Source organism: Astatotilapia calliptera, chromosome 11 (assembly GCF_900246225.1).
Source record: "Astatotilapia calliptera chromosome 11, fAstCal1.2, whole genome shotgun sequence".
NCBI classification, from domain to species: Eukaryota; Metazoa; Chordata; class Actinopteri; order Cichliformes; family Cichlidae; genus Astatotilapia; species Astatotilapia calliptera.
In genome coordinates, this window is record NC_039312.1 from 22,387,163 (window position 1) to 22,408,766 (window position 21,604).

The 21,604-nt window shown below is 41.7% G+C and overlaps 1 protein-coding gene across 6 annotated transcripts in view; it reads right to left on the bottom strand.

Annotated features, from left to right (window-relative positions):
* fam131bb (family with sequence similarity 131 member Bb) overlaps nucleotides 1–21,519 on the bottom strand; it is a 36,843-nt gene extending 15,324 nt beyond the window's left edge. For 2 of the 6 annotated variants that reach the window (XM_026185163.1, XM_026185162.1), the window contains exons 1-3: nucleotides 14,279–14,413; nucleotides 3,081–3,118; nucleotides 289–324 (exon numbers count right to left, since the gene is read on the bottom strand). In XM_026185163.1, coding sequence (XP_026040948.1) covers nucleotides 289–324; nucleotides 3,081–3,118; nucleotides 14,279–14,306 — 102 coding nt within the window. In that variant the 5' untranslated portion in view covers nucleotides 14,307–14,413. Of the gene's footprint in view, nucleotides 1–288; nucleotides 325–3,080; nucleotides 3,119–14,278; nucleotides 14,414–19,833; nucleotides 19,907–21,460 lie in introns of those variants that run through there. The other 4 variants (XM_026185166.1, XM_026185168.1, XM_026185167.1 and 1 more) reach the window with 4 other exon arrangements.
* Between the last annotated feature and the right edge of the window lie 85 nt (nucleotides 21,520–21,604).

Here is a 21,604-nt window from a genome sequence, read left to right on the forward strand (position 1 = left end):
ATGACAGTGTGTGTGTCAGAGGGGTGAGTGGAGAGGACAAGTGATGGAGGTGTTGGGTTAATACAAGAGACAGAATTTGCATTTCCCAAATCTTGATTCAAGAGATATTCTACAAAATAAATATCATATAAATCTAGGGTTTCTGATTGTGCTCACACCAGTATAATAAACCGCAAGACGGACTATACGGCTCAGGAGGTGGGGGTGTCATAAATCAAAACGCGCAAAAGCAACAAATAGATAGGGAGAGAAAAGTAGTAGATGAAGGAATGATGCCACAACACTTACATTGATTCCTTCCCATGAAAATTCTGAACGTCCATGCTGAGGAAGAGAAATAGGAGGAGAGAGGGATGGGGAAAGGAGGAGCAGGAAAGAGTAAGAGAGTGACAGGACAGAGAGGACATTGACATGCATCGGGGTTGGGGGAGTGGGGGAGTGGGGGGAGGACGGAGGGGTTGATTGCACATCAAGCATGCGGAGGAAGAAATTAGGAGAAGGGAGAGGAAAATAAGAGGCAGACACACAGGATTTTCCAGGAACAAGGAAAGTGAAGAGCCAGAATGACAGGGAGAAGGGAGGGGATTAAACAGGGATCAGTTTATATTTGCTTAGTTGTGTAAAGCAAACTGAATACGCTACGGATGAATGAATTTCCTCTTCGGTTACATGTGCTGCCAGAAACATTGAAAGCCAGCAGAAAACTGTGTGTGTTTGCGAGAGCGAGATATCAATAGTGTGTTGAACTGTATCTGATCCTGCACACAGACAGGGGACTGAGGCTTTCAGGAGGAAGGGGACATTATGTGTTTATGTGTGCGTGTGGTGAAGGCAGACGCTGAGAACAAAGCAGATAAACACTCTCTCTATCAGCTGGACTGATACTAACCGCACTGGGAACACTGGTGTGCTACTGGCTGAGCTGATATTTTGTCCCCTTTACTGTTGATGTACACAAGCGGCAGACAGACAGTCAAGACTGTCAGAAAGCTCCAGGTCTACTTTCTTCTGGATAAATGCAATGCAAGCTGCACTGATGGCACAAGTCTGAAGATCCTTCACTTCAGTAAAGGCATCACTAACGTCACGTCAGTGATTACATACATCAGCTAGTTTGCATAAACCTGGGAACATGTAGCCTGGCACAAAGTCTCCCTAAAAGCACCTCTTAAACTCACTAATTAACATTTAAATGCTTAATTAGTCTTCAAATCCCTCTTTTCCTAGATTTGTGTCATTAGCTTATTTTTTCTGGTCAATCTGCAGACTCAACAGAGTGTCACCTGAGAAGAAATAGCCTGTAATTAGAAAAACAGCTGTGGCCCTTCTTTTTTTTTTTGCACATTTATGCAGATTAAACAAACAACATATGGTGCTGATAGTTGGAATTTTCATTTTTAGACTAGTTGTTTTTAGTTAACTACCTGCTGCCTGTAGCTTTGTGTTTCTTTTAAACCTCCATTTAATCAGGAATTAAAACTCTGGAAAGTCATTCCAGTCCGGCCCTTACACTGTCATGCTGTTTCAAATTCATGCGAAGGATCTGCCACATTTAGTCCTGTTCCAAACCAACTATCCTTAAGTAAAAGTAGAATAAAGACTTCCCTCAATACTGAGTCTGCACCCATGCAGGCTTACTAATTACATGAGGTAAAGGTGCCGCACCAGTTTTGTGATGTGAAAAAAAACTCCATGCACTTCCAAACATAATATGCTTGTTATTCTTTCAGTAATAAAAAAAAATTAAAGTGACTTTCATGGAAATTTAGTACATTTCTGCATGTTTTTGTAATTGCAGGTATAGGTCCCAGAGAAAACACTATACTAAATATTTAGCTTATAGTAATGTCTCCTCATTGTATTCTCAGCATCTATTTTCACATACTGCAACACATCAAATTTTTAAAAAAGTAATAATACAACGTAAAATATGCTCAACTCGAAGTAAATAAATTAGAATTAGAATTTTTAGCTACATTAAAAATAACAGTGTAATGTTAAATAATTATAGAAATGAATTAAAGTTCAATGTAAACACAGTTCTTTGTTAGTCTTACTGACTGCTCTGCTAGTCACGTTCTAGTGCTTTATTCTCTACACGTCAAGCACTTTATCGAAAAACTACAAAACTTTGTTAATTATCTTCAGTGGTCAATAGAGTAAAATGTAAAGATTATGTAATTCAATTCTAGGTTAAGATAATATAATAATGAGAGTGTGATGAGAAGGGAGTGTTTATAATCTCCTTCAGCTACATCTAGATGCTTTATGTTAATCAATGTCTGCCTCTTCCTTCCCTCATGTAATTCTATTCTTTGCTCCCACTTCCTCCATCACTCGCTCTCTGGTCGTCCCTGTCTCGCTCTCCATTCACAGGAGTGGGTGTGAGGAGAGAGCTGGGCTGCCTGGAGCAGCTTTCCCTATGTTCTTTTCCAATAGCCCTGACAACACTGATATATATGTATAGAAAGTGTTTGTGTGTGTGTGTGTGTGTGTCTTTTTTCCCCTCTCTGCAGAACCACGGGGGCATTCTGGGGCACGACACATAAATAAATGATGCAATCAGTCCACAGTGCATTTGGTGGAAAAGTGAAGGTCTCTACACTTTAGTCCAAAATGGATCCTGCTCCTGTGTCCTTTCTCAGAGGCATCAGCTTTAGAGCACGAGATCAGTAATGCAGCGGGAGAGGAGAGGAGAGGAAAATGTACAGTGATAATGATGTGTAGGAAGTTGGAGAAGGAGAGGAGTGATGCCTCTGCCGTTCTGCTTTGAACCAGCACTGAGGAGTGACTCTGTCAGACAGCTATAACAAGCTTCAGACATCCTAGCAACAGCAATAAGCCAACCAAACCAGCGATTATTCAGTCATCCAGCCACACCACCCCATCTTGGCGAGGGAAGTGTAGCGGGAGCGACTGACATTGCCATGGCGTGATCTACTTCGCTAATCTACTAGCATAAGCACTGGTGTTACAGCTCATCGTGTGGCCATGTTGGTTCCTCAGGTGGTGTGGAAAACAGTTCACTGTCAGAGGAAGTCAACAACACGGATGAGCAGGAGGAATCGCTGAAGACTTACTTGTTCCCCATCCTTTTGGACTGGCACGCCATCTGACGCTGAGAACGCGTTGAACAAGAGAGACAGAGAGGCACACAGAGAGAGGGAAGAGGGGGGAGAAGAGAAAGAAACATTAATATTTATTCTTAATTACATTCAGTGACAAAACTGCTTCCACAAAATGTTCATGAAGACATGGTTAAAAACTAATAAGGGAGATATTTTTCTCTTGTGTGCCTACATTAACAAATCATTTTTACACTTTATTTATAAAAGTAGTAGTAAGACCCACCTCCAAAAGAAAACCAATAACTCAGATGAAACCACAAGTGTCACACCTGAATTATAATAAATACATACAGCAAATATATATAAGAAAAACAGTAAACACCCATGACGTGTGTCATCATGAGGGACTCGATACAACCCATTTATCAGCATCCATTATCAGTATTCTTAGAAAGGTTGAGTGCTATTGGGAAAGGCTGTCAGTTCTGAATTATTGCCTAAAATAAATAAATGAATACGTTTACTATTTTCGGCATCACCCCAATGCCCCCAATTTAAAAAATGCATGTATACTTTATAAATCAAATAAAGGTTTTGTACCTAAAAATACACAGCAATCTTTATCCACTAAGCACTTATTGGCAAATGTGTGAACAGATTTTAATGTCACATAAAAATCTGGACATTTCCCTGAATTCCTCTCAGCCTTTTCAATCTCGATGAATCTGGATAGATTTTCCAGGAAAATCCAATCACCTTTAAGTCTCATCCTTTTCTGCTCCTCAGCACCAGCAGTGCGTAAAACTGGTGAGAATCACCTTAGAAATACAATCTGATAATGTCAACAAATAGAGGCTCACTGCACAGTGGATTCCAATACACACCACACAAAAAACAAACACACAAAATCTTGTGATTCCACTTTTACAAAGACAAACAGATGGCAATGTTTTATAACATATGTATAACACTTTTATAAAACCATTTATGTTCGTCAACCAAACGCCTCTCACAGTCACACATAACTACACGATGTTAGTGATGCAGCACTGATGAGTGGCAGTCTAAATAATCTTTAATTACACCAGTGAGGAGAGTCAATAATTTATATATAAAAAATGATATAAACAGAGGGTTTAATGGCTGTTTGTAACCAAGAAATTGAATTGACAATTGTTTTAGGAATATATTTATAAATACGTATATATTTTTTTTACATATTCTGTACTTTCTTTATGTTTGGTGATGTATTAATTAATTAAAGGACGGATATTAATAAATATCAAGGAGAATAACAGCATATCTCTGAGTCCGTGCTGCCATTTCACTTGAATCTAACAGGGCGCGCTCCACTTATGTAGGCTAACTAACCTCATTAAGGTGTTAGCCCTTAATGAAGGACGCCTTGGACATCTCTGTGCTGTGTCAGACACCATAACATTGAAATCTTGCAAAGAGATGTGACCAAGCCAGCTGTTCTCATTGGGGTGAATCACAGTTAGTAACATTTTCAATCCACATGGATATTCACGCATAAGACAAATAGTGCACTAAAAAAGGAAATATATATAGTAAATATTAGCCCCATTAATGATACGAAGAGAAACAGAAAGTTCTTGAAGGTGGCTCTTCACCTTTATTACCGGAAGTTAGTATGGCTGAGAAAAATATTGCTCAGCCACAGCATATACTTACCTCTGTGTCATTAAGGCTGTAAACACGATATCTCAAAAAGCTTTGAACTCATCCTGATTAAACTTTGTAGGGGTGTAGAGTGAGGTCATGTTAACGATCCATTAAAATTTGGTTTACATCCATTGAGGTGTTCAAGTTCAACTTAATGATTTGTTGGTCATAAATAAACAAAAAGCGTCATAACTGAGAAACCATGGTTCTTAAAAGTGTGGTGTGTGTTGCAAACATATAGAAAGTACCTTATAAAGATTTGAACTATCATAACACATTTAACCTCTGACCTCTCCTTCAAGGTCAATAGATTGCGCTGAAGGTCAAAGTGATAACAATGCTCTATAGAGTTATTTAAAAGTGTTTCTTACTGGCATGTAGTCACATCACTTGCTTTGGACCTCTGACCTCTTCTTCAAGGTCAAATAAGGTCAAACATTTTTAAAACTATGTTTAAAATTCTACCGCCTTTGTTAGTATTGACAGCATTTAGGAAGTGATACAGGTACATGTGGATTCTAAATATAACTTTATTGTTTGCGTGTAAATATCATGTCATATTTGACCTGTGACCTCACTTTTACATTTCACAGCTGCCTTTCTTTCAAGCTGACCCCAGAATGTGTTACATCTTTAAAGAGATCATCAGGAGAAAGAGCTGCCTACTTCTACTGCTATTACCCATCCACTACTCCTGCATAATGTTTGCGTTATAAAAGTAAATATCTGTCATGCAATCCTCATGTGATTTTTATTGCACTCCAAACTTCTTAAAGTATGTTTAAAAAGATAAAGAAAACAAAATTAATATATAAAAAACACGTTACAATTCCTTTAAAAGTAAATACTGCCGAGAGAGTGAGCTGCAATGGTGAAGTTTTCCAGCTGAGTGCTTCTTGTCTTACATATACAGTCGGACTACAGTAACAATGTACCTTTAGTAACTTATCAACATGACTTCAGTCGGTTCTGTTCATTGTTATGCATTATCACTGCTTTGCCTAGTATGTTAGCCCAGGCCTACATACCTAGCATTAGTGCAAGCAACAGGATGCTGACTGCAGCTCACTTAGTGGCCACAACAAGAGCTACTACACAATGACCTTAAAATGTAATTACCTTCATTCGGCATTCATGGCAACACATTCAACAAACCAACATATTCCTCCTTTTTTTAAAGCCTTTAAGTGTTCATGGTGAAGCAGACTGGAGTAAATAAAAGATTTTTCTCCCAAGTTTGACTCTTGGCTGAACCCGTTAAGCTGTCATTAAAATTTTGTTATTCTGCATTTCAGACCTGGTCAGTCTACTATGCTTCAATCAAGACCATTACCTCCTTGTTTAGCTGAGAGCTTCTATCAGCCCCCTGCAGGTTTTACTCTCAAATCACTAGAATGCAAACCAGTGCTGGAGAGCAACAGAGGAAATTTAATCAGTGATTGTATTTTGGTCAAATTCTGAAGTATACTAGAGAGGAAACAACACCACTGCATCAATCTGCAATCTTAACTTGTAGTTAACTGTACTGAAAAATGACATTTGAAAGCTGATTAATCTATTTGTGGTCATGCAGTTTCTAACATACTTTAACTGCATCTTGTTAAGTAAACTTTTGAACATTTACATAAGTAAGATTTCATATCGCAGACTTCTAATAGTCTACTTTGCTTCTATTGTGTTCCTATAAAACTGATAAATATTGACGCCTGCGTCACACTTAGCAATGTACTGCTTAAAATGGCAGATCAAATACAAAGCTGTCCACCCTGCATATTGTAGGTGTAACTTGTGTGAAATACACCCTCTCTGTTGGATAAATGAACGTTATTATCCCTCCTCGTTCCTGGTTGTCCAAATCCTAATTAAAACATTGGTTTAATTAGAGAGTCGTTGGCGGTAATGGAGTTTAAACACGGCCTCAGTCTCTAGGTGCTCCTCTGTATCAGAGGGTCTGTGCTCTGTGTGTACAACTCTCAGAGGGGCTTACTCCTGTATCAGCACACTGTGAGTCTGCGTATGTGTCTGAGTTTGCGTGTTTGTGTGTTGCTGAGCCAGTCGTGGTTCTCAACAGCTGCATTTGGCAATCATGAGCGATTCCTCGGGAGCTCTGAAAAAAAAAAAAACACAGAGAGTTGTTGGCTCTCTAGATGTCCAGTGATGTCTGTGACCCACTGACCCAGTGATTCAGAAACATCAGCTCTGGTCTGTCTCTGTTGGGCTCTCAGATATTACCCTTCCCTCTGAACTCCATCCAGTCACATCAAATCACTGCAAGGGCAGTGGACAAGGGACAGGCTTCATTCCAGAAATTGGCCCTCTTTGCTCAGCAGGAAGGGATGTGCATATTTCTTTGGACACAGGAATCACACTCATTTCAGTGGGAATTTTGGGTAAAGTATTGGCATATATCATAAGTCTGTAGGTTTTAATATATTTAAAGTGTTTCTTCCAGGAGAGACTGTTTTATCATCCTGTTTTCTTCGACCCAGTTTTCCTCAACCATCCAAAGTTTTTTTTGCTTTTGTTTCTCTTAATACCTCAGGACATCTTCACAGGAGATGTGTGACGTTACTGTATGTATAAATAGCTGCTTGGATAGTTATTACTGGATTAAATTCACCTAAGGGACATTGAAAGTGATGCCTGTAGTTTAGGTCTGAAGGTAAAATTACAAGGAGTTTGTTAACAGTTGTATCTCAGCCTGGACATGGTGATTAAATAAACATTTTTTTAAACTTAACAATGTTTAAATGAAGAGTCAAACAAATACCAATATGGCAACTCATAAGTTAGACTGCTGGCTTGATGTGTAACCAGTGGTGATCCATGCCACAATTTTGATTTCCTCCTGCCTGTCAGTGTTTACAAGTGCAGAAAAACACAGAGAATACATTTTGGAAAGTGCGATTTCTTTTTTGTTCTCCACACTGACTGTTTACCTGCATGCAAGCAAAGCGTGCTCAAACATGATTATCATGCAGCGTGTTTGCTATTGACCAAACTACAGACTCTGTAAACGCTACATGATTGTACATATGCAAATACTAAATAGGCTATTTATTTTTCTGCTGTCTTCACTGTGCGATCGTAAACATACAGTTATGGATCTGACTATAATTTTACTTTGATAATACTTTGTGTAAAATTTCAGTTTGGTCACTCGGCTCCAAAGACAGGAAGTTGAATTCTGGCATAATGACTAGAACTGATGAGCTAATATGACTTAAACTGTGGATGAATGTCAGACACAGGGATGAACCCTTTCCTAGTGACACATGTGAGCCACATAAAACATTTCCACTGATGATCACAGTATCTAAATCTTCTGATTATGTTTAAATGGAACTAACAGCATACATAATAATGCACATTTTTCTTTCAAATGACTTGTGGAATACGGCAGAAACATTATCGTAGATTAGCTGATGGTTCCGCCACAAACTGCAGAAATAAAGAGACCACTTTGTATCCAATGAGTGGACGGACTCATTAATATTCAAGTGATAAATTAACGATTAGAAATGAACTCTGTGTGACCTCGGAAGGATTAATCATGCATGTGTGATTGTTAGCACTGAGGATTGAGGTGTGATGGGGTTATTTATTGGCTGATATGAGGTAGCTGGGGAGATGTCTCATTTTCTGCCTGGGTGGGAGAGAGTGTCCCAGATTTCTTCCCCATCTGGGTTAAAAATCTGCCCAGCAAACACAAACTACATAAACATACATGCACATTCACTTGAGTCAAGCCTCCAGCAACCTAGTGTATAGTACACTGCACAGTGACTCACACCATGCCACTCCCACTCTCCCTCACTTTAGCTTTTACAGTCTCTCTCCCTTGCATCCCTCAGCCTCATTTGGCCAATTAGCAGATTAGCAGTCAGTCTCCCCACGCATGAATCACAATATGGCAAAAGAGTAGGTACAACCTACCACTGGGAAGACCTCCAGCCTTTACACAGCAATGGACCAGAAACATTACATTAATATATAGCTATAGTCGTATGCACAGTATATTTACTTTGCGATTACATCAAAGAAGATTTTGTGAAGTGAGGCATGAGAGTTTGTGTCTAAATCGTGCCATTTTTAGTCAGTTATTCGTAGTTCACAGAAAATCTCTTTATATGATGGGGTCAGTAGTCATTATCCAGCATCTCAGTAGTTTCTTTTTATCATGGCATACACTGTATCTCCGCACTCAAGTAGGTGATGCTGTTGGGCTCTCAGCAGCACAGTGAGCGAATGTGTTATTCTGCAGGACGGATCCCTCCTTGAGGAAACAGCAACAACAACAGAGCACATGACCAGAGCTCTGAGCCAGCTTTTCTTCCCCTGGCACTCACCCTCCTCCACCGCACACACAGCAGTGCAGCGCTCTGGATACCCCCAGCTTAGCTCAGCCGAGGAAAAGGAGCAAGTAGCTGTAAGGGAGGAAGGGCAGAGAGACTGAAGAGGGAGGGAATAAAAAGGGAGTAACGCGACTGTGCGTAACGAACAACTAAAGATCTGCAGCGGCCGCACTGTCAACTCCAGCTCTGGCTGTAGTGGGTTGACGGCTCCTGCTGAAGTGGGAATCGTTTGAGCGTCATCTGTCTTTTTTACCCCCAGTGCCCTGCAGCAATAACAGCGAGGATCCAGGGGGTTTGGTGCTTGTTTACCGTGACAGCTGCAGTAAGGCTGGTTGCCACCATGGGGTACCGGCTTGGATGGCAGCCCTCTTGCAGCGATATGTGCAGATGCTGGGTTATTGAGCATCAGAGTTCAGCAAGAACACAGCTGAGGACCAGAGCCCAGATGGCTGGGAGAGATGGCAGAAAACTGAGCTAACGGTGTCTCAGGACATGATCCAGTCACATGCAGACACCCTGACATACACATACTGACACTATAACACAGCACGAGACGACCATTAACCTGGTGAAATGGCATTTCTAAGGTTTGTGCCCTCTTCCTGACACGCTTCATTAATCTGTCTCTGCACGAATGTGGCTGCTATCCCGAGCAGGTCTCCATCACTGATACGGGGTGAATAACTTCCAGCAGTCACCTGTGCAGTGTGGTAACTAAAAGCCTTGGGCAGAAGTACCTGAAGCCCATCATTGTGACTCTAATAAACACCCTAATAGCCTGTTAAATATATAATGAACAATTAGACCTGAAAAGGAGGAAATGCTGTTATCCAGTTCTGTTTAGATAAATGGATGGAAACCTGTAGAAAGAGAAGAAATCATTAAAGTATGAGGCAGCTCGTGTACTTTGTATGCAGGAAATCTTTGTTTTCCTTGCTCTTTGATATTCAAAGGAGACTTCCCATCTGTGAGAACATGGCCTTTTTTATCAGCACTGAAGTGGTTAGTAGCTGCAGATAACACAGAGACAATCTGTGCCGGTCGCACACTAATGCCGAGCGCATCCACAAACGCACATATATTCATTCTTTCTCACACACAGCACACACACACTAAGAGATCAAACTGTAGGGATGAATTTTCTCCTTCACAGCATTATATTTCAATTTCATAACTCACTCTGCGGCTGAGTCACATTGTTTATAGAATCGCCTGCCATCATGTGCCCACACACAGGCCTCTTATTTCTGATCTGCCACATACACACAAGCTCACATTTGCATGCACATATACAATATACAATGTTATACCTATAATCATCCAGGTTTGTAACCTGGTATTGGTAACAAGGCAAATTATAATAGCGCACATCAGAGAAGTGACAAAGAGGCGCTCACACACACACACACACACACACACACACATACACCTTCAGGTTAAGACCCTGTGTTATATTTGTTACATTAGAATCCTTGAACATAAGAATACTCTTTGAGCACACATACCATTGCACGCACACAATGGTCATCGGGTCTCACCAGGTGTCTCTGAGTACTACATCACTGAGTCATTCACCTTGAATATGCTCCTGAGCGCAAGGCTTTTCTATCCTATTCTAGCCAATCAATCAGACTCTACCTCTGCCAGATTTGCTAGTTTACAGGCAGACTGCTAACTGGCAAATACGGGACATGGTGTCAGTTGTTGTGTGTGTGTGTGTGTGTGTGTGTGTGTGTGTGTGTGTGTGTGTGTGTGTGTGTGTGTGTGTGTGTGTGTGTGTGTGTGTGTAAAGGCATGGTGTAGCAGGGGTGTTCGGTTTTAAATTTAATGGCAGGGAATCCCTCGCTGTAACGCAGCAGAAACAGAGCAATGGAAGAAAGCGCTGAAGTAACATTGGTGCACATGGCGCTTTCACACCCACACAAAACATAAAAAATTCAGTAAGACCGCTACACCACAAGACGCAGGTAAACTGGGGCTCCATACACAAACACATGCAGTACCATGGAGGCGCAAAGACACCAAAACTTCTGAAAACTGAATGGGCTGAAATCCAACATTCTACTTTTTTAATAATATGTTACTAAATGTAAACATGATTTTCTACAATTAATTAGTTTTATTTAATAGGATGTTGATAAAAAAAATAAAATGAAAGAACAAATCATAAACAAAACATCCTCCTTTTACACATGCAATACTCTTTCTTACAAACGCATTTCAGTCACCTCAGGCCCAGAAAAGCGTTGTGAATCGATGCCCAGCCTTAAGCAAGTAAACAACCACAAACACTCACTCACACTCATACTAGAACTGGCTCTTACTGCTTATTGAATCAGCAAATAGTGTGTCAGCTAACTGGTAGTGACGAGTCTAGATAAAGGGCTGCACAAACAGGTGAAAGTCATCACAATGTCCCACATTCATATCTATAATTTCACCACAGCAGGATGAACTACAGCAGTTACAGTCACAAAGCACACAATGCCCTAAATTATAGTGATTAATGCTTCAAGGAGTTGCAGGTATAGTGCTGCCTGGTAAGTGGACACAGGAAAATTAGCTCAAGTGTAGCTTTTGCCACAGTTATTACTGATTAGATTATCTGCATTACATTGAGAAATATGATCGGCATCGTGGGGCTGTGACAGTTTTACACTGACACTGGCTTTTCTGCGGGAAGTTGCTCTTAAAGATGCAATTAAACTCTAATTTTGTCATAGAATGTAGTGCCTTTTGTCACTGACGAGGTTAAGAAGAATGCGCATCTCCCATCTGCTGCATCTCAAGGCCTTTTACCCTCTGAAGTGGTGATGGATGGATGCAGACAGTTTATCTGCTGTCTGTACGTCTGTCTTCGCTTGACTCGGTAACAATCAGTAACACAAAGCAACCACTATCATATACTGTAGCGAGCCTACTGTACTTGTATGCAATTAGGTCGATAAGGCTATAAGCCAAACCTTTGCCTGGCAAAATAACAAGCAAACAAATAAAATATTTGCACAGCCTTAAAAATTTGTAGTTCATTTTTGCCTACGTGTATCAGTTATTGAGTCTTTCGGATGAGATCTTTCCGTTTAACCTGACACCCGACACCTTTAGAGTAAAATAAGGGGCAAATAAAGCTTTTGGTTCACATTTCTAATATAAAAAATACAGAATCAATATAGAACTATTTCCTGAGGGATACTATGCAGTATACTATATCAAAGGCTGGGCACAGCCGTATCGTTTGTGAGAAGAATCGAACAATAGTACAAACTGATATCAGAGCCTGGCCACAGAGTGCACTCCCAGATATGATGGAGCTGGGAGAGATAGAAGGGAGACAGATACATCAGGGCTACTCCCGTGCAGAGACAGATCCACTCCTTTTGCCTGCTGCTCCTCCTGTTGATCTCTGTTTGGCAGCGTGCACTGCAGTTGAGCTGGTCGATCAATAGCACACACTGAAGCCATTCTCACCCAGGATAAACACAACCCCGCCTTTGGATGGGAAGCACTGCTGCTGATTCTGTTACTTACAAGGAAATCAGACCGAGTCACACAAGCTGCTTGAAAATGCCCAGGCTTCCTTCTCTTAACTACTGTTTGTTTACGCATTTGTGTTAGATTATAGTGCACACAGCTTAAGATAACACTTGCAAACTGAAGGGAAATATTCCTTTTAGTGGATCTACAATCTCTACTGCTCTGGGCTGCTGGTCTAAAAACATATTCTCCCTTATCTTTATTGCTTATCCCTGACTCGAAAACATAATTGCAATTACTAGAGCTCCCTTATTAAATTCCTAAGCTTCCATGATCGCATGTATAAAAACGAGCATCAGTATACAGGTGACTCACCATTAGATTAATGGGGCACCTTTTCAAAGCTTTCTGCCTATTTCAGTCACATTATTTCCAACATCTGGAGGCTTGTAGGGTCTTCTGTCTTGATGTGAGTGTTGAAATAGGATCCCAGTCTCTTCTCCTGCTACACACTGTGTCAAGAAAAAACAGCCAGAGCTGCTGGATTTGCTGTTTCTGCTGTATTCAGTTCACACCTGCCTTCTTAACTGTGTCATCTTGTACTCTTTTTTGCATATTCTAGATATTTTTAAGAAGAATTTACATTTAGTTTTAAAAAAAAAAGGGGGGCCTGGGAAAGGCGCAGCATGGACCCTGTTTGCAACAGGGTTCTGGTAGCCCAGTAAAGGCTGTGCTTGAGTGTTTTAGAAGAGTGAGTGACCACCGTGTCCAGACCCATGCTGTGCCATAAATATGTTTAAGAGCTGGATGTGCTAAGTGAGACATGAATATTTAACAGCAAAGAAAGTCTGTGTTTATTTTTACCTCGGCACGTGATTGATGCTACACACTAGGACGTGTAAGCGTGCACTGCAACATACCCGAATACATTTAAGCAAACAAGTGATTGTTTACCCGAGCTTTTTGTTTTTTTTCCCCAGTGCCGGCGCTGTCAACACGACAGCTACGGGTTTATCCAGGACTATCCTCACCTGAAAACTCCCATCACTGCCACACACCCTCGCCTATGCATTTGCCCCTCCCTCTCCCCCTCTCTCCCTCGCCATCCGCCCATCTCTTCTCCTCCCCGCCTGCATTCTTCCTGCTCTCTCGTTATCCCCTTCCACTCTATGCCTATTATTCATGCAAATAACAATAAACTGTGCAAATGTCCCAAACAATGGCATTATCCCTTCTCTCTTTCTCCAAGCTATGTCTCCCTATAAATAAGCACCGCGCTTCCCTCTCCCGCCTCTCTCTCTCTCTCTCTCCTCTCCATCCCTCTGCCTCCTACTCACACATATACATACTGCCAAACAGCATCATAAATCATGGGATGGGAGGAGGGAAGAAGGGGAGCAAGGAGGTGGGGGGTGCAGCCACACACACAGTAGCACATTTTAACACATATTGCTTTTGACATCTAGGCGGTATACTGTGCATACTGCCTCTGTGACCACACGTCCAGAGCTTGCCTTGAGACTGCACAGAAACAGAGGCAAGCAGCTCCCGTGCACAAACACATACAAAGACTGCTCCTAGTCTACACAAACCCTTTGCTCCTGTATGGACCCGCATCCTCCAGCATCTCCGCTGCACCCCTGCACCCCTCACCCCAACCTCCCTCTAGCCCGCAGTAAGAGAAGTGGAGCTTACTCAGTCTCCTGGAGCCGATGCACCCCATGGTGTATTCACAAAGGCCCTGGACACAAGCGTAAAAGTGTTACCCAGACACGGCGCATTCTCCTTCTCCTTCCTCCTGCGACTCTCTCTTTCTCTCAGCTCTGGCTTCTTTTCTCTCGCTTCTCCTCTGCCGTCTCTTTTTCTCTCTCCCTCCTGCGCTTGCTCGATCACTCTCTCTCCCTCACCCCCTCTCTCTCCCTCTCTCTCTCCCTGCTGCTCTCTCTCCAGTGCAGTGTCTTAGAAGAGATCCGGTTAGTAAGTCAGTATGCCTGAGGGGAAAAGATTAGGACTAAATAAAGATGTGATGCATTACTGTAATTATTTCAAAACATGTATCATATATTTTTTTATTATAGTTATCAATAATAAGGATATCAACATATTTTATTACCTGTAACATTTGATTTTTAATGTTTAATTTAAGTGGCAGGAGTTCTGACTTTTCACGCAAATAATTTAACCTAAAGAGTGTGACGATGACAAAATATCTGAATATCCACCACATGCAGTCGTTTAAAGACAGGTCAAACAACAATTGGACTGAGTATGTGTGCAGTGACGTGCCATCACTAAGATCAATAGCTGTGCTGAGAGTGTCGGTCTGCCATTGTTGTAGATATCACTGCACTGCTGTAATATTGTTGAGCTAAAATGGGGGATTCTCTCTCTGTCTCCCTCTCCCGTGTGCGTTCAGCCTAACAATGCACTGCAGCGGTTTCCTCGCTCCTCTCCTCCCCTCGCCATCTCCCTCTCAATCACCCAACACCTCCTCCCTCTTTGCACCCCCCTCTCCCCAACCTCCCCAACACTCATCGCTCAAAAAACATTCTCATACACCAACATGAAACAATCCTGAGGAGAGAGGAAAAAAGCAGCAGAGGGTTTTCCTTCACAGTCAAACTGCTGCTGAGTCTCCACCTCCTCCCTCTGTCATCCCTCACTATTGATCCGCCCACAGTCATCTCTGCGCCTATTTCTTCTGTTCACTAAGGATTACATTCCCCCTTTTTTGCCTTTTTTTTTATCCCCTTTTCACCTTGCCTGCTACACTTCTCTATTCTGGTAAAAAAAAAAAAGCAAAAACAAACACCTGTCTCCTTAATCTACAGCTCTTTCTGCGTCTCTCATTAGACCTGTGCCTCTTTCCATTAAGTCTGTGTAATTAATCACGTTTTACGTTCAGCTACAGTTTTGCTTTCTAAAGAGGGTGAAAAGAAGATAATCGAGATAAAATGGTTATTGTGACACAACCTGTTTCACAGTTTCTTCACAGCATGTGCCTTTTGGCCCTTCCCTAAAAGCCCTACATCACTCCTCCCTAAACTAAACTTAGCGCTCAAAGAAGACCTCGTTATAAACCAAAACAATTATCATTATGACTTCTGCACCCTCCGTCTACTATATCTATAACGCCATCATACCAAAACCTTTCCTCTCATCGGTTTTCTATGAAATCGTGCATTTATTTTTACTTTGATGTGTGCTGTTTCTAAGCAGTCTGGAGACAGGTTTATTTGTGGTCATTTCTTTGTTGACTTTGAACTCTCTGGGTAAAGAGCAGAGAGAGAGAGTGAGAGAGGGAAAAGAGCTGGCCAGATGGATGGAAGGAAGAACAGAAAGCAGGAAAAAAGGCGCAGATGGAGGGAGTGATGAGAAGCAAGGCAGGCAGAGAACAGTGGAGTCATGTGCGGGAGAGGTGTGGAGAGGATGCTGTGTGAAATAAAAATTAGCACTCCAGAATGGATGAAAGAAAATGACGGTCACTTGGAAATATACAGTCATGGTTGTGATGCTGCAAAAAAAAAAAAAAAAAGGGGGGGGGGGGTGCCAGACATTAGAAATCATACATAATCCAGCCAATCCCTGCACTCTGGATTTCCATGTGTATTAGCTCTGTTTGTCAACTCCCACAGGGGTTTCTGCAGGGGTCAGCTTCACTTCTATAACATGAACCTGAACCCTCTAACCCTGTTTGCAGCTGACTGGCTGACGCTGTTGTTTTAAATCTCTGTCTCAGTTCTCACTCCATCTGCCCATCACTGCATGTCAGTCAGTGGAAGTCTCTAAAATCCTCAGCTAATCTAGGCGTATCTATCCTGCTTTACCTGCATTTCCCTGTCAATAGGATTCCTGTTTTATACTCCTTTTCTCCTACAACACTTTGTACATTGTGCTTCTATAAGGGTTAATTGATTGACTATTTTGAAAATCTATTAACCGTTAAAGAGACGTAGAACCCACAATCCCAGTTCATGAGACGCCGCTTTTAAATCTCTCACATAACAAATTATTCCTGTTGTTGTTTTCAGCTGAACAAAAGAAGATATCATAACACATTTCTCACTGCTTTCTTTTTCTTTTTGTTTGTAGAGCAAAGATTAACCGAGGATAATATTTTCACATTAATCAATAATGGAAAATAATTTTAGCAGCAGCCTTTTCAGGCAGTCTGTGACAATATGGTGATCTATGATACCGCCTAGCAATGTGAGACAAGGTCAGCCATAGATGGAGGAAATTCCTGACACTAATCTCACGCATGATGCATAGGCCACTCACAAATGTGACTGCCTCTCATCGTCGTCGCCGTCTCATTACTTATTCTCTCACACGCAGAGACTACAAAAAAAAAGATACCGTGACGTAAAACGGCCTCGCAACACATGACACGGACGACTTCTATCATGTTCCTGTCACCGCATCTCTTGTTTTCTTATCTCGGGTGATGATGCTGCATTGAATTTAGATGCAGTGGCTCCTGTTTAATGTTGCCTTGGGGACTCACACCCAGATAATTTCTGTAATCAATGATTTTCATGTACCTGTCACTATCTGTCTATCAGCTCCTGGCTGCTATGTAGGTTACACCTCAAGGATAATGAATACCAGCTTCAATACTGTCTTGTTCAGACAATCTAAAGGCGTTCTGGCTGATGCACAGGAATGCCTGCTCCAGTCTTTCTAAAGGTAGTATTAAAAACTAGCTCAGACTGGTTAAACTCCTTTGAGAAAGGCCCTTTTTTCTCCACCCTCTGCCACCTTTAGTCGGTGACTGTCTACTGTTTTGTCTGGCTTTTTTGTGATGAATCAAACTGCTAGAGTGTGTCATTATATGTGTTAATTGGAACCACATGTTACACACTTGCCTTCGCTACGTTAGCCATAAGGAGAAAGGGGATGAGAGGAGGGGTGGCATCTGGCTGAAACTGGCGAAAGAGAACTGATGCGAAAGGCAAGGAGAGAAAAGAAGATGAAGGGGGAATGAAAAAAAAAAGGGAGGGAATTACTAAATTGTTTGTTTTTGAGGAGGCAAGGGGTGTAGGAGGTGGGTGGGAACAAGGGAGCAATATAAATGTTGTTATGAGAAGAGGCAGTCTCTGATAAGACATTCTCTAATGACCGAGTTTATGTCATTAGCTTTGTTTTAGCCAGTGGGAGAATAGAGTTTATGTGTATTATTAGCTGGCGCACTGAGCCACAGTTTCTAGCTTGGATTCTTCAGCACACATATTTTTGGGCTGTTTTATATTTGTGTGTGGGTGGTATAGAGTCTCTCTGTGCATGACTTGTGCGTATATGTGTTTATGCAGCCGTTACACCAGGCAAAACCTTGCGTACGAGGAGTTCCCAACTCTCCTCTATTATTTACAATTCTCTTTCCTCTTCTCCCGCAATTACCCTACATTCTCTCTCGCTCCAGCCCTCCTCGTCTAGACCACCATGCAGCATGTTCGTCCTTAGATACGTTTCTGCGTTCAGCTCGTTTCCTTCAGCTTCTCAGCATCTCTAAGAGTCACGTCTGAATTTGCGGGTTTCCACCTTACACACCTCTGTCTTTTACACATCTCTAGCTCGAGCCGATTTGCTTGCTGTCAGAGAACGTGGGGGAATCTTCTAACCTCAAGCCATTTGATTCTGGGCTGTGTGCAGCACAGTAATGAATATCAGTCTGACACCTGCTGGGGGGATTAGAACACTGCAGTCTAACCCTGGCTTTGATTGGAAGCCAGTTTGGCAGCGAAGAGACTTTTCCTCTCAGTGCTGAGTGACGAGGACATGTTTTGCCACAAATATGCAGGTTCTCATCTTGGCTGATGTGCACCTGGAATTTATGCTTTGCAGATTTATGTGCATGCCGTTTGCTTTGCATATCTATTGCAGGCTACACTTTGTGTTTATACTGGATTTTCACATGAAAGATTCTTCATCGGCTTTTTCTCACACTCCAGTCTAAATTTATTTAGCCTGCTTTCAGGCTGGCAACCTGATAAACAAAGTAAACACAACATCTGTAGAACCTTTGCTGACATTTATTTGCAGGATAATTATCTTGGTCTGTATTAGTGTTTAGCTGTCTGTTCAATAAACTGGCAACTGATTGTATAGAAGGTGAAGAATGCATGCATTACTCTAATGCTGAAGCTGATAGTGAGTATACTGGGTAACTTGTGCCTTATCTTATCTTAGTTATAACAGAACCATTCACTCTCTTCCACTTATCCAATTCAGGGTCGTGGAGGTGCTGCAGGCCATATCATAGAGACCATAGAGACGTGGGGTACAGCCTTGACAGGACGTCAGTCGCTTGCAGCAATAACACAGAAAGACAGACAACCATTCAGTTTTGCATTCACAAACACAGTCAATTTACAATCACCAGTTAACCTAACATGCATGTCTTTGGACTGTGGGAGGAACTGGAGTACCCAGAGATAACAGGAAAACATGCAAACTCCACAGAGAAAAATGCAGCCTGGATTCAAACCCAGGACCTTCTTGCTTTGAGGATACAGGGCTTACCGATTCTTAATGTGGTGCAGTAGCCATGAAAAGCAGCTGAAACCACTGTTTGCTGAATTTAAAAGTGGAAGTTAGCCTTATTTCTTACAAGTTCTTTAAAGGGGTCACTGGATAACCTGAGTTGGATTAAATGTTACCTAATTACCTTATTAATGTTAAAAAAGCAAGGGCACAAAATTAAAAAGGTAAAGATGCATTTATGTACAAGATAAGTTTTTATGGATCATTTAATTTATTCTGGATGAGCAGTTCAAAGTTAAAAACATTTCAATCGCCTTGCATACAAATGGTTTCCCACATTCTCAAGAAATTATTAAAAGAGAGAGAGGGGGGAGAGAGAGAGAGAGAGAGAGAGAGAGAGAGAGAGAGAGCGAGATGGAGCGACCATGCCTCTGTATGGACAGGAAATTATTAGGATTTTAATCATAAGCACTGAGGTATTACGTACTAAGTACTGATTCACGCACAGTATGTGGTGGACAGAGAGAAGTAAAATTTAAAAAAAGAAAGAAAGGAAAGAAAATTGCAGCGTAAGGAGGACAGCCTGAGAAATGAAGCAATTGGAGAAGAAAAGTGGTGAAAAAAATGCAGCATTATAGAGAGGGGGGTGGGGGGGGGGGATATGGCACTTTAGCGAGGGAGGGGTGGAGGAACTGTTCATTCCAAGGCTTGGCCACATTCCAGTCTGTCTGGCTCTGATTCCAACAGCCTCCTGTTTTTTGCCTTACCTTCACACTCATTGGACCCTGGAGCTGCCTTCTCACTGCCTGATCCAAACTTCAGTCACCAAGGCACCACCTGGTTTAAAAAAAAACAAAGGAGGAGAAGAGCATTAAACATGTGTCATTTAGCTTAAACCCTTCACCCGTCAAAAACAGTCACAAGAGAGTGGAGGAAATTTGGAACAACACACAAACATTTGTCATCTGCCTAAAAGCCCCCACCCTGGATGGGGTGCATATTCATTCTCTGTGGAAACCTCTGGGTGGAAATTCAACATATTTTTGTCCCACTGGAAATGTGGAGAGACTGGAAACATTCCTCGCCGGACAATAGGCTATCAAAGACCCCACAGACCACACCCTGTAGTTCACAGACATGAATCAGGCAGCAACAGGTTACACAAGCGCCGCTGCAGAGGTAACGGAACTGAGCAGAGAGCTCTGCTTACGGTTTCACAATCAGACTGAAGTGCAACTCTGTCCTGTCTCAACCTGAACATCATATGACGATCTGTGAGTTGGCAGCAGCGATGAGAATGTGCAATGAGACGATTAATATATGTGTGTACAAATAAAGATGACTCACATGGTTTTCATGTGATACACATTTGCTTTTTAAAAGGTTAATCCAACATTCAGGCTCCAACATTAATCATGCTAAAAGCACAAAATAAACATTCTGTTTGCAGCTTTCCCCCTTGTTTATATGTTGAAATACACAGGATGGGACTTTTCATTTGACTTTTAATTGTGAAGACTAATGTTTACACACTACCATGTCTTCAGAAGACTTGATCGCTCAGTTATGTTTGCCCTCTAACGTGTAAGGAAATCATTTTAAAAAATGAAACAAGTAAAATCGTGGAATTTCTGGTTTTGTATGACCAAATAAAATAAGCAAGTTGCCAGTACTAGAAGCTAAAACACGACCATCAAGTTCTTAAAATAACCAGTTGTTAATCAGTTAATCTACTTATCATTTTAGCCCTAAACAAGAACGAAGTGTGACTGCTGTGAGAACTGAGAGCATGCTCTGTTATTTTTAGTGTCTCCATCTAACTGAAATGAAACATTAAAAAAGACTTACTTAATAAAACAGAAAAATGACTACACGTGAAGAGGTGATATATGACTCACACCAGGTAGGCTGTGTGAACAATGTGAGTTGGATGTTGGTGAGAAACAAAAGAGCATTATGTCATTGACGTGGCTGAGCTACAGGATGGGAGGTGTCACTTTAACACCAGGTTGCACATCCTGATTACAGGGACAGATAAAATGCAGTTGGTATCTATAATCGAGTTTACTAATCATGCGCACAGAGACTTTCCACGTTTACGGTCTTGCTGCAAAGCAAACAATGATGTGGCAGCCCACTTGGCAACCAATACAAATAATGCCTTTACAATCTGATCTTGAGCTGTGCTAGTCTAGGCAGGTAAGAAGAGCGGCACTAAATGCAGCTTTGTATATTTTCATAAGCTTGTTTAAAAGCAGAAGCGGTCAACTTTTTACAGCCACTGTGCCTCACAGCGCTTTAAACCCGCTGACTGCTTTCAGTGCCTGCATCTAATCAAGCTTCTAGCCCCATTATCTCTCCCTCCCATTTGCTCCCTCGTTCCCCCACTCTGACCTTACAAGGAGAGGCAACAGGGTTGATGTCATTGAATGAAGAATGCTGCAAGAATCCAGAGAGAAAAGAGAGCAGGAGGAGGAGGAGGACGAAGAGGGGGTCTGACTGGACAGTTTATGAACACACACACACACACACACACAC